This window comes from Dryobates pubescens, chromosome 11 (genome assembly GCF_014839835.1).
Source record: "Dryobates pubescens isolate bDryPub1 chromosome 11, bDryPub1.pri, whole genome shotgun sequence".
In the NCBI taxonomy this organism is placed as follows: domain Eukaryota; kingdom Metazoa; phylum Chordata; class Aves; order Piciformes; family Picidae; genus Dryobates; species Dryobates pubescens.
In genome coordinates, this window is record NC_071622.1 from 32,406,017 (window position 1) to 32,431,728 (window position 25,712).

The 25,712-nt window shown below is 48.2% G+C and overlaps 1 protein-coding gene and 1 non-coding gene across 2 annotated transcripts in view; both read left to right on the forward strand.

Annotated features, from left to right (window-relative positions):
* Positions 1-23,001, forward strand: part of USP24 (ubiquitin specific peptidase 24) — an 86,771-nt gene extending 63,770 nt beyond the window's left edge. The window contains exons 51-68 of the mRNA XM_054165010.1: positions 530-671; positions 1,899-2,049; positions 4,006-4,101; positions 4,768-4,871; positions 6,640-6,753; positions 7,292-7,388; positions 8,251-8,367; positions 9,277-9,369; positions 9,694-9,796; positions 13,008-13,129; positions 14,130-14,243; positions 15,253-15,318; positions 15,998-16,064; positions 18,342-18,420; positions 19,374-19,449; positions 20,965-21,051; positions 22,050-22,160; positions 22,772-23,001. Coding sequence (XP_054020985.1) covers positions 530-671; positions 1,899-2,049; positions 4,006-4,101; positions 4,768-4,871; positions 6,640-6,753; positions 7,292-7,388; positions 8,251-8,367; positions 9,277-9,369; positions 9,694-9,796; positions 13,008-13,129; positions 14,130-14,243; positions 15,253-15,318; positions 15,998-16,064; positions 18,342-18,420; positions 19,374-19,449; positions 20,965-21,051; positions 22,050-22,160; positions 22,772-22,834 — 1,802 coding nt within the window. The 3' untranslated portion in view covers positions 22,835-23,001. The remainder of the gene's footprint in view (positions 1-529; positions 672-1,898; positions 2,050-4,005; positions 4,102-4,767; positions 4,872-6,639; positions 6,754-7,291; positions 7,389-8,250; positions 8,368-9,276; positions 9,370-9,693; positions 9,797-13,007; positions 13,130-14,129; positions 14,244-15,252; positions 15,319-15,997; positions 16,065-18,341; positions 18,421-19,373; positions 19,450-20,964; positions 21,052-22,049; positions 22,161-22,771) is intronic.
* TRNAV-CAC (transfer RNA valine (anticodon CAC)) lies at positions 10,519-10,591 on the forward strand. Its single transcript has one exon. It is a non-coding gene; the product is annotated as a tRNA-Val (tRNA).
* Positions 23,002-25,712: the final 2,711 nt, after the last annotated feature.

The following is a 25,712-nucleotide window of genomic DNA, read 5'->3' on the forward strand; positions in this document are numbered from 1 at the left end:
CAACTAGACTCATCCAGCCTAGCCTTGAGCACCCCCAGGGAGGAGGCATCTACAACCTCCTTAGGCAGCCTATTCCAGAGCCTCACCACCCTCTTACTGAAGTTCTCGTTCAGTTTCAGTCTAAACCTTCTCTCCCTGGGCTTCAAATCATTCCCCCTTGTCCTGTTTCTAGACACCCTTATGAAAAGTCCCTTTGCAGCTTTCCTGTAGGACCCCTTCTTTTGATCTGACTCAATACTGCCACAGTGTATGCTGCTGGCACACCCAGCTTCATTTCACTTTAGGGATGACCATTCCTAAAGGCATTGCAATAGGCTGCCCAGGGAGGTGGTGAAGTCACCATCCCTGGAGGTGTTCAACAAACATGTGGCCATGGCACTTCCAGGGCAAGGTTTCGTGTCCAGGCTGGTGCTGGGTTGACAGTTGGGCTCATTCTTGGAGGTCTTTTCCAACCAAAACAATTCTGTGATTCTGTGAAAATGGTCCCAAGGCTGTGAAGGACTTCACCAGTTGCCTTTTTTGCCACCAGCTAACCCTTACCCCGACGTGCGGCGGCGCTACTGGAACGCCTACATGCTCTTCTACCAGAGGGTGTCTGAGCAGAACTCTCCAGTCCTACCAAAGAAAAGCAGAGTCAGCGTGGTGCGGCAAGAGGCTGAGGACCTTTCCTTGTGAGTTCTTACTGCGTCTCTGAAGGTTTCTCTCAGCTCCTTGATGCCTAAAGCCTGTCTCCAGACCTAAAAATTGAAGGATTCCTGGTCAGCAAAGGAACACACTGAGCCTTCTGTTGCTTTGCTTTGGTGGTGGTTGTTTTTTTAAGCTGCTTGAAAGTCTTCTGCTGCTCTTCTGATTTTCTCTTCCACTCTGGGGGTCTGCAGGCATGGCTCTGTGTCTCATCAGTCTCTCCAGGAGAAGGACCTGTCACAAGGTCACAGCATTGCTCTGAAGAGGACTAACCTGTGCAGCCTCAAGAGGACTCCTCTTGCATGCTCTTGGAGGACTCCACCAAGAGCATGCAAGAGCAGTCCGTCCTGCTCCTTGGCACCTGCTCCGGGTGTGAGGTTCCTGTAGCTGCAGCTTTTCTGCCTGTCTCATGTGGGACAGAGGGGGCTGCTCTTGCCCCTTGGAGTTTGCAGTCCAAAGGAGTACAAGGCAGCCAGGATGTTCTCTAAGTGGGAAGTGGTGGAGTCACCATCACTGGAGGTGTTCAGGAAGAGCCTGGATGAGGCACTTGGTGCCATGGTTTAGTTGATTAGATGGTGTTGGGTGATAGGTTGGACTCGATGATCTCAAAGGTCTCTTCCAGCCTGGTTAATTCTATTCTATTCTATTGTGGTCACTGTGGTAGTAAAAAGTTGAAGCCAACTGACAGTGTCAGGAAGTATTTAAGCAGTCACCTAAAATTTGCTTGAAGATTATACTGGTGTGGATTGGTCGCAGGATTTCATTACTCACTTTGTGTTTGTAGAAGGACACACAGGAATATTGTATATATTGTGCTTGTATAAGAAGGCCAATGGTCTGGAGAGGAGAAGACTGGGAAGGGATCTAACCAATGTCTATAAATACCTGAGGGCTGGGTGTCAAGCGGGAAGGGACAGCTTCTGCTCACTTGTGCCCTGTGATAGGACAAGGGGCAACAGATGTAAACTACAGCACAGGAAGTTCTACCTCAGCATGAGGAAGAACTTCTTCACTGTGAGGGTCACAGAGCACTGGAACAGGCTCCCCAGAGAGGTTGTGGAGTCTCCTTCTCTGGAGACTTTCCAGCCCTGTCTGGATGTGTTCCTGTGCAACCTGTGCTGGATTCTCTGGTCCTGCTCTGGCAGGGGCATTGGACTGGAAGATCTCCAGAGGTCCCTTCCAACCCCTAAAATCCTGTGATGCTGTGATTTCAGATCTGCTCCGTCTTCACCAGAGATTTCACCCCAGTCCTCCCCTCGGCCCCACAGGCCCAACAGTGACCGCCTCTCCATCCTGACCAAGCTGGTTCGAAAAGGAGAAAAAAAGGGACTTTTCGTGGAGAAAATGCCCGTGCGCATCTATCAGGTAGAGCACTCAGAAAGTGCCACCTAGGCCCTACTCAAGCACCTAGTAAGAGGAACACAGTGGCTTTGAAGGTGCTCTTGAAGCAATTACCTTCTTGAAAGCAAAGCCAGAAGATAGTTCTGCCATAAGGTTACGAGCAGGCTGTTCAGTGGGGCATGCCTGTGCCTTCTCGCAAAGCTGAGCCAGCATTCTTTGCTTGGAAGAAATTAGCCAACCATGGGATGTGAAAAGTAGTCAGCACGCAGGCAGGGAGAGAGAAGATGCTTCATTTGAAGTGCCCTTCAAGAGTAATGAAGATGACAGAAAATTAGAGTCATCCTCAAGTTCTTTGGTTCACTAGAATTCTGTTCGTGTCTGTTAGCTTCTGTGATGCTGAAGATGATCTCCAAGGGGAAAACATGGAAGCTGAAGGCAACTTTGCAAGCCAGGACTGAAAACGGAGGTGGGGTGGCATTGGTAGAGCAGTGAGAGGATGGTAGAACCTGAGGGAACTGGTGGTGTACAGCCTGGAGAAAAGGAGGCTGTGGGAGAGACCTTCTCACTCTCTACAATTCCTTTCAAGGAGGTTGGAGCCAGGTGGGGGTTGGTGTCTTCTCCTGAGGAGCAAGTGATGGGATGAGAGGAAATGACCTCAGGTCTCACTAGTGGAGGGTTTAGGTTGGACTTCTTTCCTGAAAGGGTTGTCAAAGACTAGAACAGGCTCCCCAGGGAGGTGGTTGAATCCCCATCCCTGGAGACCCTGTTGTGGTGCTGAGGGGACATGGTTTAGCCCCAGCCAGGACAGTTAGAGAATAGTTGGACTTGATGAACTTCAAAGCCTTTTCCAACCAAAACAATTATATCATTCTAAGCTGTGTATTTGTTAGCTGTCATGAGAGAAAGGTCTCAAGTCTGCAGGCCTGGAGCTCTGGTCCATACAGGAGAACATGCAGTCTTGCAAGTATCTGGCCTTCTGAACACAGCACCCTGCTGAGCTGCACACGTGCAGGAGAGCTCACATCACTTACACAAACTGTGCAGGCTGTGTGTGGCTGTAGCAGGGCACTAAGAGCCACTTCAGGCATTCTTGTCTCCAGGGCTGTGCCATTGCAGCAAACAGAACCTGGCTTGAAATTATGGAGTCTTTCAGCAGAATCTCATTTGATGCAAAGGGCTTTGGCATTTAATGATGTTAGTGTGGCTGCAGCTTGTAATTACAGCCTGGCTCCTTCCTCTGTCCATGTGAGTTTCCTAAGCAATCCAGTCAGGTTTGAAAGATGTTGTCTTGGCTTTTTTATTAAAAGCAAGCATAAAAAAATAGAACTTAGCAGCAACTTTTTCCTTTTCCCTTTAATGGCCAAATGATTGAAGTCCCTCATCTGTTGCCCTGTGTTTTGTAATATCCTTGGAAGGAAATCACAGGGTTTGTACAGATCTGCTAAGTCTCCTACATGTGTTTTCCCTTCTGCTGAAGGAATGACTCAGAGCATGAACAGATTAGGTCTAACACTGGTCTTTAACACCACCAGGGAGCTGAGGTTGCTCAGCCTACAGAAGAGAAGACTCTGGGAGTACCTTAGAGCTGCCTTCCAATAGCTGAAGGGATCCTACAGGAAAGCTGCAGAGGGACTTTTCATCAGGGTGTCTAGAGACAGGACAAGGGGGAATGGTTTGAAGCTGAGGGAGAGCAGGGTTAGACTGAATCTTAGGAAGTAGTTCTTCAGTAAGATGGTAGTGAGACTCTGGAATGCCTGGGGAGGTTGTGGATGCCTCCTCCCTGGGGGTGTTCAAGGCCAGATTGGATGAGGCCTTGAGCAGCTGAGTCTAGTCAAGAGGTGTCCCTGCCCATGGTGGGGAGGTTGGAGCAGATGGTCTCTGAGGTGCCTTCCATCCTGAGCCATTCTAAGATATTTAAATAAAAGATGCCATTTTAGAGAAATACACTTTGACATCTTTGGCTTTCTTTTACTTTTGCAGATGGTGAGAGATGAAAACTTGAAATTTATGAAGAACAGAGATGTGTACAGTAGTGACTACTTCAGTTTCGTCCTGTCATTAGCTTCACTAAATGCTGTAAGTTAACCAGACTTTAGTCTTATGTTGAGTAGAAAGGGCCATGGAAGATATTTGGGTGACAACCAGGAAAACTGGATAAGAAATGTTGACATGATTTTGCTTTTCCAGCTGAGCAAATCATTATTTGATCTAACCTGATCCAGTGTAAGGTGTCCCTGCCCATAGCAGGGGGGTTGGAACTAGATGATCCTTGAGGTCCCTTCCAGCCCTGACAATTCTATGATTGTATCTCCAATAATTTCCCAAGTGGATAGCAACATCTGTCATAAAACAGACTCCAACTTCTTGTTCTAAGAGTGGGAGGAACATTGTGTCATGGTGAGATGCATGAAATAACACAATTGCACAAACTGAGCTGCAGGGGGACAGAAATTCCTCTCTGTGTGGAAGATCCAAAAGTCAGTGGTAGTCACTTCAAAGCTGTTTTACTAAATGGAGTCATAAGCAGATCAGCAGTCAGTCAGTGTATTAAATCCCCAGGTCCTTGCAGCAAGTTTGTTCCTGTTTTAGCATAGTCAGCACTGGAGACTGTTTGCAGCACACAGACATGCTTTGATTTATTTTCTTTCCTCCAAGTGAAGATATTTGTTGATGTGTTTAATGAGGCAGCCCGTGTGCTGCAGGTATCCTTCTGCTCTGAAGTGAATCTGCTGTTTCTTTCAGACTAAGGTCAAACATCCTTATTACCCATGCATGGCAAAGGTGAGCTTACAGCTGGCAGTCCAATTCCTCTTCCAAACCTATCTCCGAACCAAGAAGAAACTCAGGTAAGGCCTTGTTCTGGGCACCGGAACATCACCTCAGCTTTTCATGCTGCTTGTACCTACAGCACCTGAAGTACTCCAGGTAGCATGGACAGTCACAGAAACAGCAGCACATTTCTGCTTTACATTGGAATTCCATCACAAAGAAATAGTAGACTCATAAATGGTTTGGGTTGGAAGGGACCTTCAAAGGTCATCTAGTCCAGCCACCCCTGCAGTCAGCAGGGACATCCTCTCAGGTTGCCCAGAGCCTTGTCAAGCCAGATGTTGAGTATCTCCAGGGATTGGACCTCAACTGTTTCCCTCGGCAACCTATTGCAGTGTTCCACCACCCTCATGGTGCAGAACTTGTTCCTAACATCCAATCTAAATCTGCTCTTCTCCCATTTCAACTCATCGCCCCTCATCCTGTCACTGTAGGCCTTTGGCAAGTCCCTCTGCAGCCTTATCGGAGGCCCCTTCAGGTACTGGCAGGCTGCTGTCAGGTCTCCCCAGAGCCTCCTCTTCTCCAGGCTGAACACTCCCAGCTCCCTCAGCCTGTCCTCGTAGCAGAGGTGCTCCAGCTCCCTGATGATTTTTGTGGCCCTCCTCTGGACCTGCTCCATCAGGTCTATGTCCTTCCTGTGTTGCAGGCTCCACAGCTGGGCACAGCACTCCAGGTGAGGTCTCACCAGAGCAAAGTGGCAGAATCACCTCTCTCCATCTCTGGCCATGCTGCTTTTGATGCAGCCCAGGATGCTGTTGGCCTTCTAGGTTTCAAGCTCACATTGTTGGCTCATGTGCAGTTTTTCATCCACCAGAACTCCCAAGTCCTTTTGTGCAGGGCTGCTTTTTATCACCTCATTGCCCAGCCTGGATTGATATCTAAGATTGCCCCAACCTAGGTGCAGGACCTTACACTTGGCCTTATTGAACCTCATAAGATTCTCCTCAGCCCACTGCTCCAGCCTGTCCAGATCCCTCTGGATGGCATCCCATCCTTCAGACTTCTCAATCTGAAAGGAAAGAGGGTCATGGAATAACCTGGTGCTTTGGTGCCTCTCCCAGCTGTCATTTCAGTGGTTGTGAACTGGGCATGGAAAAGCTCAAATGGATTTAGAGACAGCAAGTTCCAAAATACTGCATCCAGTTCTGGAGGCCCTGTTACAAGAAGAATCTGGAGGTGCTGGAATGTGTCCGGAGAAGGGCCATGATAATGAGCAGAGGGCTGGAACTCCTCTCCTGTGGAGACAGACTAAGAGAGTCAGGGCTGTTCAGTCTGGAGAAGACTCCAGGGAGACCTTTTTGTGGCCTTCCAGGGTCTGAAGGGGGCATATAAGAAAGCTGGGGAGGGACTTTGTAGGGTGTCAGGGAGTGATAGGACTGGGGGGAATGGAACAAAACTAGAAATGGGTCGATTCAGATCGGATGTTAGGAGGAAGTCCTTCCCCATGAGGGTGGTGAGACACTGGCACAGGTTGCCCAGGGAGGTGGTGGAAGCCTCATCCCTGGAGGTTTTTGCAGCCAGGCTGGATGTGTCTGTGAGCAACCTGCTGTAGTGTGAGGTGTCCCTGCCCATGTCAGGGGGGTTGGAACTGGATAATCCTTGAGGTCCCTTCCAACCCTGACAATTCTCTGATTCTGTGATTCTAAGTGTTTTTGTCAGAAGCCATCTGATGCGCGTTCAATTAAAGTACAAATTGGTTCTCTTTGGCAAACAGGAAACATGGCCTAGGTTTTGGAGATGTGTTTTCTCTCTCAATACTGACACTTGTCCTTGTTTTGTCCCAAGGGCTGACACAGAAGAATGGATTGCCACCATAGATGCTCTGCTCTCCAAAAGCATTGATGCTTGTCAGTGGTTAGTTGAATATTTCGTCGGGCCAGAGGGCCGGGAGCTTGTGAAGTAAGTTGTGGTAATTCTGTCTTGGGGGTGTTGTCTCGTGTGGATAAAGCTTCCTAGGATGGAACATGGTTTAAGTTTGGGACCAGTCACTCCTGGAAGTGATGGGAATGAGAACACAGTGAAAGTGTTCGGGGTGAAGTAAATTAAACACTTGACAACGGTCATAGATAAAAATGGAAAGACTTTTTCACACCAAGCTACAAATCATCTGTGTTTTGAAAGCAACCAATTATTGGAGGTCTGGCACACTTAGAGGTGTGTCAGTGTAGGAAAAATTTCATCTTCAGAATCACCCTGAAAGGCAGGATCCTAGGGCAGATTTTAGTTTTGAAGGAATAAATATGAAGTGATGTTCCAGGCCTTGCTAGTGACGAGCAGGAGTGCAGGAGAAGACGTTAAAGCTTATGCACAGAAGTACAATACAAGGAGTAGCTGGATTGTTATCCTTCAAAAAATAATGTGCCCCACACTTAAGCACAGCAGCCTTGTGTGCCCCTTGACTCTAGGTCTCTTTGCAGCTTCCCCTTTTATCTTCCAGGACTTTCCTCCTGGAATGCAGCGTAAGAGAGGTGCGAGTTGCTGTAGCCACTATCCTTGAAAAAACCCTCGACAGTGCCTTGCTTTATCAGGAGAAGGTTGGTGTCACCTCATCACTGATGAACCTCTTGGCTGTCTCTACCTAATGGCTCTTGATGTGCTTGCAGACAGTGCCATGTCATTTGTAAATGACCAGGTGAAGGGCTCTGGTCTTGGGCATGCTTCTCAACCAGACTCAGTTGCTAAAGGCCTCATCCAGCCTGGCCTTCAAAATCCCCAGGGAAGAGGCTGCCCAGGGAGGTTGTGAATGCCTATTCCAGAGTCTCACCACCCTCACAGTGAAGAACTTCTTCCTAAGATCCAGTCTAACCCTGCTCTCCCTCAGCTTCAAACCATTCCCCCTTGTCCTGTGTCTAGATACCCTGATGAAAAGTCCCTCTGCAGGATTCCTTCAGCTATTGGAAGGCAGCTCTAAGTCTTCTCTTCTCCATGCTGAACAAGCCCAGCTCCCTCAGCCTATCCAAGAGCTCTGTGTCCTTCTTATGCTGGGGACACCAGAACTGGACAGTGTTGGAGGTGGGGTCTCAGCAGAGCAGGGTCAGTGGGCAGAATCCTCTTTCTTGCCCTGCTGGCCGCACTCCTTTTGCTGCAGCCCAGCACACAGCTGCCTTCTGGGCTGCATGAGGCCACTGCCAGCTCATGGTGAGCTTTTCACCAACCAACACCCTAAATATTCGATCTTCAGTGCTGTTCTCAACCCTCTCTATTCAGCATTCCTTCCAAAGAGTTAAAAATGAGAAGGCTTCAATCCTTTGTTATCAGTTGATGTTCATCCTAGCAGGCATATCTGACCACACTTACTTCTTTTGCCCATACCTGAACTCTGGTATGTGAAGCACTTCTGGTTTTTAAGCAGCAGCAAACTTTACATTCAAATAATTTATTGTTCTTTCCCCACAGTTAAAAAGTCTACACCAATTATTGGAGGTGCTACTTGCTCTGCTGGATAAAGATGTACCTGAAAACTGTAAAAACTGTGCTCAGTACTTTTTGCTATTCAATAACTTTGTACAGAAGGTAAGAAACCAGGGCTGCTTGATGCTCTTTTTGTGTTCAAGGGCAGTAGTAAAGCCATCCACCTTCAGAGCTCTTCCAGAACTTTTGTTAGAGGTGGTTTTCTTCCTTTTTTTTTTCCCTTTTTTGCCAAGTAAATGGCTGTGAACACTGAATTCAGGATAACAGCACACAAATGTGAAGTACACCAAATGACTGTGGCTGAATTGGGGGGGGGGGCTAGGTTCTGGGGAGGATGTTCTTGGCTGTTCTTAAAATCCAACAGCAGGATTTTTGTCCTGTGGAAAGCAGAGTACTTGATGGGACTGGACTGGGCTGTTCCTCTGGGATACTTTCTCTCTATTCCCATTATTCCTCTAGTCTTTCTTTTTTACCTCCTCCCTCCCCGCTGCCTTTTTACCTCTTCCCTCCCCTCCCCTCTGCCTTTTTACCTCTTCCCTCCCCTCCCCTCTGCCTTTTTACCTCTTCCCTCCCCTCCCCTCTGCCTTTTTACCTCTTCCCTCCCCTCCTCTCTTGCCTTTTTACCTCTTCCCTCCCCTCCTCTCTTGCCTTTTTACCTCTTCCCTCCCCTCCTCTCTTGCCTTTTTACCTCTTCCCTCCCCTCCTCTCTTGCCTTTTTACCTCTTCCCTCCCCTCTGCCTTGTTACCTCCTCCCTCCCCTCTTTTCTCTTTATTGAAATAGGTATGACACTTACTTTGCACATGCTGATTCTGGTCTGGTTTCTGTCATGTGCTCTACACAATGAGACAGCTTCTTAGCGCTCTGCCTCATTAATCTGTGTGATGATTTTGTTTGGGTTTTTTTAGGATTGAAAATTGCAGTGTTTAGCCTCTGCATTTTACTTTTTGTTCCCTAGGACATCAATTCTCTAGCTGTACAGCAATCTAACTTGTTAATTGTTGTCTCAACAGCAGGGTATAAGGGCTAGCAGTCTTCTTCTGAGACACTCTGCTTTGAGGCACATGATCAACTTTCTCCTTGGCCCCAACCGGCAGAGCAATCAGGTGAAGTTCATGTAGCATGGCTTGTGCTGTAGTTTGTCCATCCCCATGGGGCTTTTTTCTTGCTTAAATTACGGATCAGTACTCTTCACAGACTAATCCTTGGGTTATTCTGTGAACTTCACATGAGTCTTAGTCTGCCTCTGTGCAGTGAGCATGGAAACAGCTGTTTGGGCAGAAGTGAGTATCATGGTTTCGATGACAAGGAAATTTTCACCACCTTCAAAGTGTTACAACATGGTGATGGAATGCTTTGTGTTGACTGAAAAGAAGTTAACTGAATCAACCAGCCCAAAGTTAAGTCATTGTCTCCTTTGGCTCAAACAGAACCGCAGGTGGAGTTCAGCACAAGCACGAGAGTTCGGATACCTTCACAACACTGTAGCACTACTTGTTTTGCACTCTGACGTCTCCTCACAAAGAAATGTTGGTAAGAATTGCAGCTTTGCCTTTTGGTGACTCTGCATTTCAGTTCCTCTGCCTGGGAGTAGTCCTCTGACAATGCAGTAGCTTGGAATGTGAGGCAGTGATGGTTAGCATACAGTCAATGAGTTTTCATTTTGCTGTATGTATGCCAAGAGGCTGTGGCAAACGGTGTTAGTGACACTCAGGGCAAGGGAGAGGGACATCCTGGTGCTAACACTACTGTGCCTTCCCCTCTCTCCCATATGCCTAGAAGCTCTTTCATGGAATCACAGAATGTTAGGGGTTGGAAGGGACCTCAAAAGATCATCCAGTCCAACTCCCCTGCCAGAGCAGGATCACCCAGGGCAAGTCACACAGGAACACATCCAGGCAGGTTTTGAATGTCTCAGGGACAGAGACTCCACAACCTCTCTGGGCAGCCTGTTCCAGGGCTCTGCCACTCTCACAGTGAAAAAGTTTTCCTTCTGTTCCTCTGGAACCTCCTCTGCTCCAGCTTGCACCCACTGCCCCTTGTCCTGTTATTGGACATCACTGAGCAGAGCCTGGCTTCATCCTCCCAGTACTGCCCTTGATATCTTTACAAACACGAATGAGGTCACCCCACAGGCTCCTTCTCTGCTCCAAGCTAAAGAGCCCCAGCTCCCTCAGCCTCTGGTCATAAGGGAGACATTCCAGTCTTTCAGCATCGTTGTGACACTGTGCTGGACTCACCAACAGTTCCCCAAGGTTTCCGTAGTGTAGCGGTTATCACGTTCGCCTCACACGCGAAAGGTCCCCGGTTCGATCCCGGGCGGAAACACCTGGTTTTGGCCAAGCTGCTCTCCATCATTTTTCAGCAGTCCTGGCTCACTGGAGAGGTCCCAGAAGACTGGAAGCTGGCCAGCGTGGTGCCCATCCACAAGAAGGACCGGTTGGATGAGCCAGGGAATTACAGACCTGTCAGCCTGACCTCAGTGCCAGGCAAGATTATGGAACAGGTCATCCTGAGTGCAGTCACACAGCACTTACAGGATGGCCAAGGGATCAGGCCCAGCCAGCATGGGTTTAGGAAGGGCAGGTCCTGCCTGACCAACCTGATCTATGTATTCTAACCTGATCTCCTTCTATGATCGAGTGACCCGCCTGGTGGATGTGGGCAGGCCTGTGGATGTAGTCTACCTGGACTTCAGCAAGGCCTTTGATACCGACCCCCACAGCAAACTCCTAGCCACGGTGTCAGCTCGTGGCTTGGACAGCAGCACTCTGTGCTGGGGTAGGAATTGGCTGGACAGCTGTGCCCAGAGAGTGGTGCTGAATGGTGCCACATCCAGCTGGCAGCCAGTCACTAGTGGTGTCCCCCAGGGATCAGTGCTGGGCCCCATGCTCTTTAATATCTTTATTGATGATCTGGATGAGGGCATTGAGTCCATCATCAGTAAGTTTGCAGATGACACCAAGCTGGGGGCAGATGTTGATCTGTTAGAGGGTAGGAGAGCTCTGCAGAGGGACCTCGACAGGCTGGACAGATGGGCAGAGTCCAACAGCATGAGATTGAACACATCTAAGTGCTGGGTTCTGCACATTGGCCACAACAATTCCATGCAGCACTACAGGCCGGGGTCAGAGTGGCTGGAGAGCAGCCAGGCAGAAAGGGACCTGGGGGTACTGGTTGATAGTAGGCTGCACACGAGACAGCAGTGTGCCCAGGTGGCCAAGAAGGCCAATGGCATCTTGGCCTGCATCAGGAATAGTGTGGCCAGCAGGAGCAGGGAGGTGATTCTGTCCATGTACTCAGCACTGGTTAAGCCACACCTTGAGTCCTGTGTCCAGTTCTGGGCCCCTTCATTCAAGAAAGATGTTGAGTTGCTGGAAGGTGTCCAGAGAAGGGCAACAAAACTGGGAGGGGGGTCTGGAGCACAGCCCTGTGAGGAGAGGCTGAGGGAGCTGGAAATGCTTAGCCTGAAGAAGAGGAACTCAGAAGAGACCTTATTGCTCTCTACAACTACATGAAAGGAAGTTGTAGCCAGGTGAGGGTTGGTCTCTTGTCCTGGGCGGCCAGCACCAGAACAAGAGGACACAGTCTCAAGCTGCACCAGGGGAGGTTTAGGCTGGATGTTAGGAAGAAGTTCTTTATAGAAAGAGAGATTGGCCATTGGAGTGTGCTGCCCAGGGAGATGGTGGAGTCACCATCACTGGAGGTGTTTAGGAAGGACTGGATGGGGCACTTAGTGCCATGGTTTAGTTGATTAGATGCTTTGGGTGATAGGTTGGACTTGATGATCTCAAAGGTCTTTTCCAACCTAGTGTATTCTATTCTATTCTATTCTTGAACTGAGGAACCCAGAGAACCTTCCTCATCTGAGTGAGTCAAGCTGTGCTGGAACAGATTCACAGCATAGGTCTGTGTTTTGCATAGGTACATTAAACCTCTTGCTAATCTGAAGGGGAATATTTAGGCTGTGCTACTGAATAACAAACACTTAAATCCTTTCCTAGATATTTCCTGCTAGAGGCAGAAATGCTCAAATAAAGGCTATAAAGGAGTAAGCTGAGACATTCAGTTTCCCCAAGGCTGAGTTTAAAGTTGTCTTTTTTAAAAAGAATTACTTGGTTTGCATCTAGGGCTAAAAGTTTCTGGAGTCAAAAAAACATGAAGCAGAGGAAGACTGATAAACATTCTGGATAGGACTAAGGGGAATGGAACAAAACTAGAAATGGGTAGATTCAGATTGGATGTTAGGAAGAAATTCTTCCCCATGAGGGTGGTGATGATGAGACACTGGCACAGGTTGCCCAGGGAGGTGGTGGAAGCCTCATCCCTGAAGGTTTTTGCAGCCAGGCTGGATGTGGCTCTGAGCAACCTGATGTAGTGTGAGGTGCCCCTACCCATGGCAGGAGGGTTGGAACTGGATGATCCTTGAGGTCCCTTCCAACCCTAACAATTCTGTGATTCCTTGATACGATGAACCTGCAGCAGTGATTGGAAGTGAAACTGAAGCTCAAAGTAGTGATAGTAAATATGAACATTTCTCTGTGGCCGCCTCAGGTTGTCACTGAAGTGAATGACACCGCAGTGTGCAAGAGGCTGTTACTTGGAGAGCTGCTGTGTGTGAGCTGTGAGTGAGCCCAGCTGAATGTCCTTAGAGAGTGTTTGGTGCCAAATGAGCAGCAGTGTCTTCAAGGTGTGTAGAGCAAACTAATTTATGAGTGGATTGGTTTTGTATTTGCTGTTATAGCTCCTGGTCTCTCTAAGCAGCGTCCACCTCTAAGCATCACCACTTCAGGTCCGCTTTTGACGCTCCATGAAGAAGTGGAAGCCTTGTTGTTCCTGTCAGAGGGAAAGCCCTACTTAATGGAGGTATCTGTTCCAAATTCTACCCTGCTCTGAGCTAAAAGCTGTTCTGAAATTATTTCTTTGGAAGTGAAATACACTGAATAGTAATGAGCAGCCAGCTGGGGAGTGAGTTGAGCCTAAACAAGAAGGGACCTTTGGTTTCTCATTCACCCTTTCTTGTTCTAGTATAACCCTAAACTGAAGGGTCTGGTTTGAGAGTTTACAAAGCTAGCAAAGGCAACTGAAGATATTTTGCAAGTGCTCATGTTGTCAGTTGCTGTGTCAGCTGGAGACACCCACTTGAATGGCTCTGACTTCATGGATCATGCTTGACCAGACCGGTGGGGGTGGGCTGCAGGAACTGAATGGAGTGCTAGGAGTAGCAGGGGTTCAGCTCAGGTGCTGGGAGAAAATCTGCATCCTTCCTGGAAAAGACACATATGGTACAAACTTAGTTTAAAAGGATGGTGTGGTGGGTTGAAATTTCACCCCCCAGCATTACCTTTGCCAGAGCAGCCCAGCTGGAGTCAAATGAAAGCTGCATTTACAAGCAAAACTACAATATACAATGGAATGCAATGAATATGTACAAAATGTCCAGGATTTACAATATTTACAGGTATATACAATTAACAAGCAGCACAAGAATCCCCCCAAAGACTGGGGGAAGCTATTAGCTTCTCCTTTTCTGCTCCCCCCTGCCCCCCTGTACAAAAGAAGGGAGAAAAGAGCAGAGGGTTGTTAATACCAAAACAATGCAGCCAAGGTCAAGCAGAAGCAAGTTAGTGTCTCTCCAGAGTGAAGAAGTGAGAAGAGAAGAATTGTTTTGGTACAACCAAACTTATGGTAGATACCTCTCCAATAGGCTTGTTTAGAATTATCTTTTCCCTTTTTACACCCAATAGTGATTTATTTACATTTTACTACTTCTCTGCTCAAATCTGTGAAACTTTTTAAAAGGCATGGCCTAGAACTACCACAGATGGTGTGGCTGTGCCTGAAGTGGTGTGCACCTCTCCCTTAGGTGATGTACGCGCTGCGAGAGCTGACAGGCTCTCTGTCGGCTCTCATCGAGATGGTGGTGTACTGCTGCTTCTGCAACGAGCACTTCTCCTTCACTGTGCTGCACTTCATCAAGGTAGGGACAGCAGCTTTGGGCACAAGTGTTTCTTCCAGGCTTTGGTCACAAGGTGTCTGGTATTTAACCCTAACGGCACTGGGGTCTGCAGAGCAACCTCTGTGCAATGAACAATCTCTGTTCGCTTCACTGAGCTCTGCAGAGCAACCTCTGTGCAGTGAGCAATCTCTGTTCACTTCACTGGGCTCTGCAGAGTAACCTCTGTGCAGTGAGCAATCTCTGTTCACTTCACTGGGCTCTGCAGAGTAGTCTCTGTGCGGTGAGCAATCTCTGTTCACTGGGCTCTGCAGAGCAATCTCTGTGCAGTGAGCAATCTCTGTTCACTTCACTGGGCTCTGCAGAGCAATCTCTGTGCAGTGAGCAATCTCTGTTCACTGGGCTCTGCAGAGCAATCTCTGTGCAGTGAGCAATCTCTGTTCACTTCACTGGGCTCTGCAGAGTAATCTCTGTGCAGTGAGCAATCTCTGTTCACTTCACTGGGCTCTGCAGAGTAATCTCTGTGCGGTGAGCAATCTGTTTACTGGGCTCTGCAGAGCAATCTCTGTGCAGTGAGCAATCTCTGTTCACTTCACTGGGCTCTGCAGAGCAATCTCTGTGCTGTGAGCAATCTGTTCACTGGGCTCTGCAGAGCAATCTCTGTGCAGTGAGCAATCTCTGTTCACTTCACTGGGCTCTGCAGAGCAATCTCTGTGCAGTGAGCAATCTCTGTTCACTTCACTGGGCTCTGCAGACCAATCTCTGTGCAGTGAGCAATCTCTGTTCACTTCACTGGGCTCTGCAGACCAATCTCTGTGCAGTGAGCAATCTGTTCACTTTACTGGGGACTGCAATGAGCAATCTGCAGTGCCTTGGACTGGGGGGCCTGTTGGTGGGTTTGGACTGGTTTGGGTTTGGTTATTTTAAGGCTTTTGCTGTTTGAAAAACCAAGTTTTCAGAACTCTGTCAAGCTGTCTTGTAACCTTTGCATCACCCCTGTGTTTTGCTAAGTTACTTTGTTTCTTACATGCAGACTCAGCTGGAAACTGCTCCACCTCATGAACTGAAAAACATATTCCAGTTACTTCATGAGATACTGGTAGGTGAAGGGCAGAGACTTGCACAGGATAGATTATGTACTGATGTGTAATGATAAGTCAGGGCTGCACTGGCAATTTCCACACCCACCTAGTGCTGGGTTGAAGGTTGGACTGGATGATCTTGGAGGTCTCTTCAAACCCAGATAGATTCTGTGCTTATTTTAATCCTTTCAGTTTGGGGGGTTTATTACTTTTTAAATTGCTGTCTTGATAATCCATGATGCATGAAACTTCCCAAGCCTGACTTGTTCTTCATGTTGAGGTGGTTAAAGCCATTCCCAGGCATAGATACAGGCTTCACATTGGTGATGGGGGGGGTGCAGCAGATGCAAAGCACACTGAGTGCAGAGGTGAGGTCGAGCACCATAAGGAGATGAAGAAGGGGCATGAAGGGCAATGGTTGTAAACCACAACACAGGAAGTTCCACCTCAACATGGGGCCTTTACTGTAAGGGTCACTGAGCACTGGAACAGGCTCCCCAGAGAGGTTGTGGAGTCTCTTTCTCTGTAGACTCTCAAGCCTTGTCTGGATGCATTCCTGTGTGACCTGTGCTAGATTGTGTGGTCCTGCTCTGGCAGGGGGGTTGGACTTGAGGATCTGCAGAGGTCCCTTTCAACTCCTAACATCCTGTGATCTCACACTGCTTTCTTACAGTGAGCTTTTTTCTTTCCCAACAGGTTATTGAAGATCCCTTACAAGTAGAACGCATCAAATTTGCCTTTGAAACTGAAAATGGATTAATAGGCAAGTAAGCCAATGGGGGAAGGCTCCTGTCTGCTGCTGACCCTTGTGTTGGTGGTCTTAATCCTTCTAAACTACTTCTCAGGGAAAATAACTCAACACATTAGATTTAGCCTCCACTACCCCAACAAACACTCCTAAGAAAATCCAAAATAAACATTAGAATATTATAGTGGCAGCAAACTGGAAAGGAGTTTAAGTGGAAAAAATGAATTATCTCCGACAACAGCAGTCAGGGAAACCAGAGAAGAGTGGCATTTACTTTGCAATAGCTGAAGGGATCCTACAGGAAGGCTGCAGAGGGACTTTTCCTAAGGGTATCTAGCAATAGGACAAAGGAGAATGGTTTGAAGTTGAGGGAGAGCAGAGTTAGAGTGGATCTTAGGAAGAAGTTCTTCAAGAGGAGGCTGGTGAGCCTCTGGTGATCTTAATGAGCCCAGGGAGGTTGTGGATGCCTCCTCCCTGGGAGAGTTCAAGGCCAGGATGAATGATGCCTTGAGCAGCTAAGTGTGTAGTTGAGAAGCATCCCTGCCCGAGGTGGGGAGGTTGGATCAATGAGGTCCCTTTCAAGCTGAGTCATTCTGTGATACACACTTAAAAAGTGATATTAAGGAACCTTAACCAAGAGGTTGGCAGGAGAGCTGACTTTTGAAAGTAAGAAGCAGGTGAGGGTGTATGCATAATGTAGGAAGGGGAAGCGATGCCTTGAATTAATACACTAGCTCTTACCAATCTGTAACCTTAAAAATGAAGCCATTTCCTACATCTCTCCAGAAATTGCCAATCTTTTTTGTTTTGTCAGCACCCTAATTAGCATTAAAAGAAACTGGTTCAGCATGGAAGGCTGCTAACACTGCTGACTCCAGGAGAGCTTCAGATTCTGACAGATGGCTTGCATTTGTTGCTGCTCATACAAAGCGTGCTCCCTCCACTTGACGCAGGAACTCTACTAAAGCACTCAAAAGGAATAGAGAAGTCCCAGAAGGGGACCTCTCCTGAATCAAGGGTAGCCACATGGTATTTGAGGAGCACCTCTGAGGAGTTAGTGCAGCTGGAAACGCCTCTTTCACAGCTGTTTGGGTGTGGCTTTCACTGGAAGAGTCTGTTTTGGCATGAAGGAATATTTAGCTGTGTTCTTCATTTCTCTCTTCCACTTCAGTGCTCTTGTGTTCAGTAGTTTCCATGTGTGTCTGACAGAAAAGCAGCTAATATTCAGCAGTGTAAGAGAACAGCTAAGTGGTTGCTTGATTTCTGGGTAAATTGGTCCCATGTGGACCAACTCTGTTCTGTAACTTGAGCAGTACATGACCTATTTTCCTCCACAGAACAGAGGTGCAATTATTCAATTGGATTTTTTGTTGTTGTTGAAGGCATCAAGAGCTGCTGTGAGTTTGGGGAGTGAAACCTTGTGCTCTTTACTTTGGAGTTCCCTTGCAGCAGCACTGAACAGCATCTTAGTCTCACTTCACATGGACCGTGACCTGTCTGTCACACTTTATAGCTTTGCTCCAAGAATGGAAACGGGCAAAAAAAGAGCTGTGCATAATTTACAGTACACCACTGCTGTAATTTGAATCATCTGCTGTGCTTGGGCAGTAGGAAAATGTGTCACTTTTCACTTCTCTAGCAACTGTTTGCCAGCTTCAGGGGTTTCACTGCATTTCTTTGCTGCCTGTTATCAGCAGAGCAACTTCTGAGTAGCAAATCTGATTGCAGCAGCTCCATGGAGATTTCTCTCATGCTCCTCAGTCAGAGAATTTTGTGAAAAGATGTGGGAATTCATGGTACAGAGAACTTCCCAGCAGGAATAGCCTGGGGGGTTGCCCAAGCTTCCTGCAGAAGAGTTTCATGGCTGTTGAGTTCTACTGTGCTTATTCATGTGAAGAAGCTTTAAAGGTTCTTCCAGCTTTGCAGATTTTGATCCAGGTGGCAGCTGGTGATGTGGTCCATTTAGAGGGTTTCAAACATGTTGGGGTTTTTTTGTCCTTCAGATAGGTGTAACCATTGGATTATAGGGGGAGAATAACTGCATTAGGAGGGGACTGATGAAAATTCAGGTGCTGCATCTGTAAGAATTCCTCATTTTCACTGCAATCCCCTTGTAGAGTGGTGCAAGTAGTCAGAAACACACAGCAGTGTGGTTAACACAAATCTTTCTGCTACCACCTGTAGAAATAGATTCTGCCACCTAAGTGAAAAGTTTAGCTTCACCTTTGCTGGTTCAGACTGGCTGCTCCACAGAAATCTGAGCAGTGCTTTTGAATCTGTTTCTCCCAACAGCCTTGATGCACCACAGCAACCACGTGGACAGCAGCCGCTGCTACCAGTGTGTCAAGTTCCTGGTTACTCTGGCTCAGAAGTGAGTAACAGGGTTTGGAGTTTAACCTTGCCCCTACCTCGCCCCCTACTCTTTCTACTTTGGATCCATTTTCTCTTTTCTAAGTGATGCTCAAAGGTCTTGATGTGTCAGTTTGAGGTGGAATCTTTACTGATTAGAACCTGAGGTGGGTTTTTCACCTAACAGCTGCTAATTGCTGTTTATAAAGGCAAAGGTCAGCTACATGCTGTAGCGCAGAGACCCAGCATTGAGATACACACAAAGCAACTCTCCTGTGAAGACAGATTGAGAGAGTTGGGGCTGTTCAGTCTGGAGAAGAGGAGGCTCCCAGGAGACCTTATTGTGGCCTTCCAGTATCTGAAGGGGGCTACAAGAAAGCTGGGGAGGGACTTTTGAGGGTGTCGGGGAGTGATAGGACTGGGGGGAATGGAACAAAACTAGAAATGGGTAGATTCAGATTGGATGTTAGGAAGAAGTTCTTCCCCATGAGGGTGGTGAGACACTGGAGCAGGTTGCCCAGGGAGGTGGTGGAAGCCTCATCCCTGGAGGTTTTTCAGGCCAGGCTGGCAGTGGCTGTGAGCGACCCACTCTAGTGTGAGGTGTCCCTGCCCATGTCAGGGGGATTGGAACTGGATGATCCTTGAGGTCCCTTCCAACCCTGACAATTCTGTGATTCTAAACTATCCCAGATTTTTGAAATAATACAACTCCAAAATTCTCTTGGCTTAGAATATATCCCAATAGTTCTGCAATATGTGAATCTGTGTAGTAGACTCCTTGGTGTAAAATTTACTAGTCATTACGGGTCCTGCTAAATCAGCTGTAGCAGGACTGTACAGTTTAAAGTCTGAAGTGGTAACAGTGCTACAGAGCACTGCAGTGCAAAGAGGGGGAAGTCTCTGAATCTTTTTTTGATACTTTTTTTTTCCAGAATGCCTTCTTTATGTCTAACAAATCTGATTTCCCTTTCCAAGGTGTTCTACTGCAAAAGATTATTTCAAGGAGAATTCCCACCACTGGAGTTGGGCTGTGCAGTGGCTGCAGAAAAAGGTAATTTGGCTGTGGTTTTATGGAGAAACAGTCATTTTGTTTGCAATGGGAATTATGGAATCTATTTGTCTCTCTCTCTCTCTGGCTGTCTGAGATGACTGTAAAGACTGAACACAAGCTACTTCATTTGCTACAAGGGCAGCTTGGGTGCAGCTAAATCTGATGCATGCAAGAGCTTCAGTAGGCCTTCGCGTATTTCAGGCATGGGTGCCTCTACAGCGAATAAAACCAAGTGAGAATGGTCAAAGGGATTATTCCTTGCCATGTTGGAGGCTTTCAGCATCACTGTGCTTGTGTTGGAAGGCTTCACTTTCTTTAAAAAGCCATTTTCTTTTGCCTGTGTGGTGATGCAAGGGTGGGTTCCTTGCAGAGGCATCACAGCCTTGCACAAAACATAGCCATGGACAGATACAGCTTCTTCACAGAGTCATAGAATGGTATGGTTTGGAAGGGACCTCCAAAGGTCATCTACTCCAACCCCCTCTGCAGTCAGCAGGGACATCCTCCACTAGACCAGGTTGCTTGTCAAGCCTGACCTTGAATATCTCCAGGGATGGGCCCTCAACTACCTCCCTGGGCAACCTATTCCAATGTTCCACCACACTCATGGTGCAGAACTTGTTCCTGACATCCAGTCTAAGTCTTCTAATTGCAAACAATTGCCCCTAGTCCTATCCCTGCAGGCCTTTGCAAACAGTCTCTCTGCAGCTTTCTTGTAACCCCCTTCAGGTACTGGCAGGCTGCTATTTGGCCTCCCCAGAGCCTCCTCTTCTCCAGGCTGAACACCCCCACCTCCCTCAGCCTGTCCTCATAGGAGAGCTGCTCCAGCCCCCTGATCACTTTCCTCCCACACGTACACTTTCTGATCTTCCTTCTAAACTTAACCTGGGCTGGCCAGTACATCTTCAATAAATACCCAAGGACACTCCAGAAACACAGAGCTCAGCAGAACTGGCTCAGGTTTTCCTGTGGTCAAGCAGAGCCACGCTCCATCGCCCAGCACAGCATGTAGAACATGGCAGTATCCCAGCTCCAGGCTGCTTTTCTGTCCTGCCAGCTGCTGCAGGCAGATGTCAGATGCATAAAGTAGTAGGGTAGTGAACACTGGAAGCAGAAATAGCAGGATGCTTGCAGTGCAGCTGCCACTACTTGTTGCCACTCTTCCCCTGAAGCACAACGAGCTGACAGATCTGCAGAGAGTCCTGCTGCTCCCATTTTCACTTTGTACTGGCTCCTGTAAGTCCTGAATCCACCACTTCAGCTGGCATCCAGTAACCTGCACACACATACAGTTACCAGACAAAGGGAGATGGTGGCTGTTTTTCAGCTGAGGGACAAAAGCCTCTCTGACTCTTCTTGCTGCATTAAAAGTGCAGACTTGTCTGTGCCCCAGATCTCCAGCTCATTGCCAAAGGATCTGGGAAGCTCATTCAAGACTTGTTAGTTCATCATCACAAGTGGATGAGGCTTTACACCTGTATGGCAATTTCATGGCTTTCTTGGCTTGTCCTGCAGATGTCTGAACATTATTGGGCTCCTCAGAGCAACATCTCCAACGAAACATCAACTGCAAAGACCTTCCAGCGCACAATTTCGGCACAGGTACCTGTCGGGCTTGGGAGAAGGTGTTCAGCTCTTGCATTTAATTTTGCTTCTCAGTTGGCATCTTTGGGTTTGGCAGCTTTAGCATATTCCAATGCACTCAAGACAGTTCTGCCTTTACACACCCTGTGGTTGTTCCTGAACAAAACTAACACCAGAATGGTATTATGCAGGATCACAGAGTTTTAGGGGCTGGAAGGGACCTCGAAAGATCCTTGAGTCCAACCTCCCTACCAGAGCAGGATCACACAGGGCAGGTCACACAGGGAAGGAGACTCCACAACCTCTCTGGGCAGCCTGCTGCAGGACCCTCACTGTGAAAAGGTTTTCCCTTCTGTTCCTGTGGAACCTCCTCTGCTCCAGCTTGCACCCACTGCCCCTTGTCCTGTCACTGGACATCACTGAGCAGAGCCTGGCTCCACCCTCCCAACACTGCCCTTCATATCTTTACAAACATGAGGTCACCCCTCAGGCTCCTCTGCTCCAAGCTAAAGACCCCCACCTCTCAGCAGAGAGATGTTTCCTTCAGCATCTTTGTGGCTCTGTAGTGGACTCTATCAACCTGTTCCCTCTCCCTCTTGAACTGAGGGGCCCAGAACTGGACACAATATTCCAGGTGCAGCTGCACCACGGCAGAGGAGAGGGAGAGGAGAACTTCTCTTGACCTACTAACCACAGCCCTTCTAATGTACCCCAGGATGCCCTTGGCCTTCTTGGACACAAGGGCTCGTTGCTGGCTCATGGTCGTCCACCAGGACTCCCAGGTCCTTTTCCCCAGAGCTGCTCCCTAACAGCTCAGCCCTCAGCCAATACTGTTCTGTGGGGCTGTTCTTTCCCAGTTAGTTAGTCAGTAGCTCACAGTTACTGTGGTGACTTAGCTCTCTCACTGCAGCAGCTCTGTTGTTTCAAAAGCCATTAAAAAAACATACAATAAAAATGTTCTGAAATGAAGGTGGCAGCTTGGCCCCTGACATTCTCTTGGACTCTTTCCACCTCAGGACACGCTGGCCTATGCCACAGCCTTGCTGAATGAGAAAGATCAGTCGGGAAGCAGTAATGGGTCAGAAAGTAGTCCAGCCAACGAGAATGGAGAGAGGCATCTGCAGCAGGTAACAGTCAAATAAGGCCATATTTGTTTTCTGTCTCATTGTTGTGTTGGACAGCTTTGTCTTGGGGCTTGGGTCAGAACCATCACCTGAACGTGAGGACAATAATCACAGGATGTTAGAGTTTGGAAGAGACCTCAGGAGATCATGGAGTCTAACCCCCCTGCCAGAGCAGGACCAAAGAATCCAGCACAGGTTGCACAGGAACACATCCAGATGGGGCTGGAAAGTCTCCAGAGAAGGAGACTCCACAACCTCTCTGGGCAGCCTCTTCCAGTACTCTGTAACCCTCCCAGTGAAGAAGTTCCTCCTCATGTAAAGGTGGAACCTCCTGTGCTGTAGTTTATATCCATTGCCCCTTGTCCTATCACTGGGTGCAAGTGAGCAGAGCCTGTCCCCTCCCTCTTGACAGCCAGCCCTCAGGTATTTATAAACACTGATTAAATCCCCTCTCAGTCTTCTCCAAACTAAACACCCCCAGGTCTCTCAGCCTCTCCTCACAGGGCAGTGCTCCAGCCCCTTCAGCACCCTCCTAGCCCGCCTCTGTTTGTGCACCTTCCAAAAGTAACTTGCTGTGCCCTTCTCTTCCCCCTGTCCCTTGTGTGTATTAAAAGGGCTCAGAGTCTCCTATGATGATCGGTGAGCCTAAAAGTGACCTTGATGATGTCGACCCTTAGAAGATAACCCATGAACAGCTCAACTCCAACCATTTCACGCCCGGTACCTACCGAAACTGGAGTCCCGTTGCTTTATGCCGTTGGAGTCTGGAAGAGGAGCGGCTGGGAGGTGATGCAGGAGGAGGTGGTTTCCCTGACAGCTAAGAGCATTTCTTTCCTTTTATTTTTTTTTTATTTTTCTTTTTTTTCCATTTTTTTTTTTCCCTCTTAAAGCCACCAAGGCTTGCAGCTCCACAAATGCTCTAGAAAACTGCACCTTCACCTTGCAGCAGTGGCAAGTCCAGACACGGAAAAACAAAGAAGATTTGGGCTTGGTTTTTGTTTTTGTTGGTTTTTTTTTTGGTGGTTTTGTTGTTGTTTATTTTTTTAAATCAAGTACACAAACGCTAGTGGTTGAATTTTTATGTGAACATTAAATGAGTGAATGTAAAACTGTTGCTTTTCTGTGATGCTGCAAAAAAGAAAAGAAACAAACAAACAAAAAAAAAAAACCACACACACACACACACACAAAAAAAAATCTTTTGGTTTTTATACAGGAAAATAACAAAAACTATTCACAAAAAGAAAGAAAGAAAGAAAGAAGAAGAAAACCAACACACCAGACTGTCCTGATGTATGGGGGGGGGGGGCAACTTTTTAATCTTGCTGATTTAATATTGAATAGGAAGATTCAACGTTGCTGTAAAGATGTGTGATGACTGAACGTTTCATTGTAAAATATGAGTTGAAGAATGGGTTTGCCAAAGGGCTTCTCGAGTTCAATATGTCTCCCTGCTGACTTGCAAAGCTCTCTGAGAAGGAGAATCAGGAAGATAAGTTCTGGAAGGAAAGGGGTTCCTTTACAGGACAGGTTGCTCAAGGAGCTTTGGGATGGGTCTTCTATTTTAGGAGCCTTCCGTAGACCACAGACAATTGGAAAGGGTGAGAAAAGCAAAGCTTTGGTCTGTAGGTATGGAAGGGGAGCGTTGCTCTCGAGGTCTGGAGGAGAGGGGAGCTTAGCTCTCTAGGTCTGGAGGAGAGGGGAGCTTAGCTCTCTAGGTCTGGAGGAGAGGGGAGCTTAGCTCTCTAGGTCTGGCGGGGGGGGAGCTTTGCTCGAGGTCTGGGAGGGAGAGTGGAGTTTGGCTTGAGGTCTGGCAGGGAGAGGGGAGCTTGGCTCGAGGTCTGGCAGGGAGAGGGGAGCTTGGCTCAAGGTCTGGCAGGGAGAGGGGAGCTTGGCTTGAGGTCTGGGAGGGAGAGAGGAGCTTGGCTCGAGGTCTGGCAGGGAGAGGGGAGCTTGGCTCAAGGTCTGGGAGAGGGGAGCTTTGCTCGAGGTCTGGGAGGGAGAGGGGAGCTTGGCTCGAGGTCTGGCAGGGAGAGGGGAGCTTGGCTCGAGGTCTGGCAGGGAGAGGGGAGCTTGGCTCAAGGTCTGGCAGGGAGAGGGGAGCTTGGCTCAAGGTCTGGGAGAGGGAGAGGGGAGCTTGGCTTGAGGTCTGGGAGGGAGAGAGGAGCTTGGCTCGAGGTCTGGGAGAGGGGAGCTTTGCTCGAGGTCTGGGAGGGAGAGTGGAGCTTGGCTCGAGGTCTGGGAGGGAGAGTGGAGCTTGGCTTGAGGTCTGGGAGGGAGAGTGGAGCTTGGCTCGAGGTCTGGGAGGGAGAGGGGAGCTTGGCTTGAGGTCTGGGAGGGAGAGAGGAGCTTGGCTCGAGGTCTGGGAGAGGGGAGCTTGGCTCGAGGTCTGGGAGGGAGAGGGGAGCTTGGCTCGAGGTCTGGCAGGGGAGAGTGGAGCTTGGCTCGAGGTCTGGGAGGGAGAGGAGCTTGGCTCGAGGTCTGGGAGGGAGAGGAATTTGGCTCGAGGTCTGGGAGGGAGAGAGGAGCTTTGCTTGAGGTGTGGGAGGGAGAGAGGAGCTTTGGTCGAGGTCTGGGAGTGCTCATCGTTAAGAGCTGTGGATTTTTAAGAAGAGTTAATGAGTAGTTCAAAAGGAACAAAACAAGCACTTTAAGATGGAACTCTGTTGCAGCTGAACTCATTACTTTTTGTTAAGCTTTGGAGACATATTGAATGAGGTGGAGCCTCAATCATGTGACCTGCAATCACTCGCTTGCGCTTTGCAATTCCTGAGAAAGTTGGTATTGGTTGGGTGTGATGAAACAACTCCTGGACTGAGCTGGGGACGCTGTTGTGCAGTTTTAACACAGGGGAAGAACAATTTGGCTTTGTTTGTCTTTTCACCAGACCAGGCAACCTTTCAAGTACCACACCTCACTTGGGTTTGGAAACCAGTTAGGGATGATCTGAGCACAGCTTGCTGCCTTTTTTCTTTTCTTCTTCTCTTCCCCACCTCTCTTTTTGAGTTGCTCACAAGCAACTGGAAGCCAGTTAGCTTGGTGTGAGCACAGCTCTTTGGTTTGGTTTCCACATCAGTGCTATCTGGCTCTGGATCCTCCAAGCTTCTTCAGTGCCAACCGACTCTCCACCCCTTGTACTTTTTGGTTTGTCACATTCTCTGCGCTGCTTTTTGCCTTTATTTATGGATTCTGCCTTACTTTGAAATTTATGTGTATATATATAAACAGAAATGGAGGACACCTTTAGGAGTGCCTGGGGAACCTCCAAACCAGATCAGTTTGCCAAGTTCAAGGCACAAACAGCCAAAAAGTGCCTTTTTTTTTGTTCCCCCCCCCCCTTTTCTTTGCTTTTTTGACACCCTGTTGCTGAAACAAGCAGCAGCAGGCAGCTTCCCACTGTTGTGCACTGACACTGAAATTAATCAGTCACTTCACTGTTGGAAGCCAACATCAGGGCTGAGCTCAGCTGTACAGCTTTGTGAGTTAAGAGAGCCAGGGCTGAGTGTGGGATAGGAGTTCAGGGTGGCACCGTAGCGAATCTCTCACTTTTCCTTT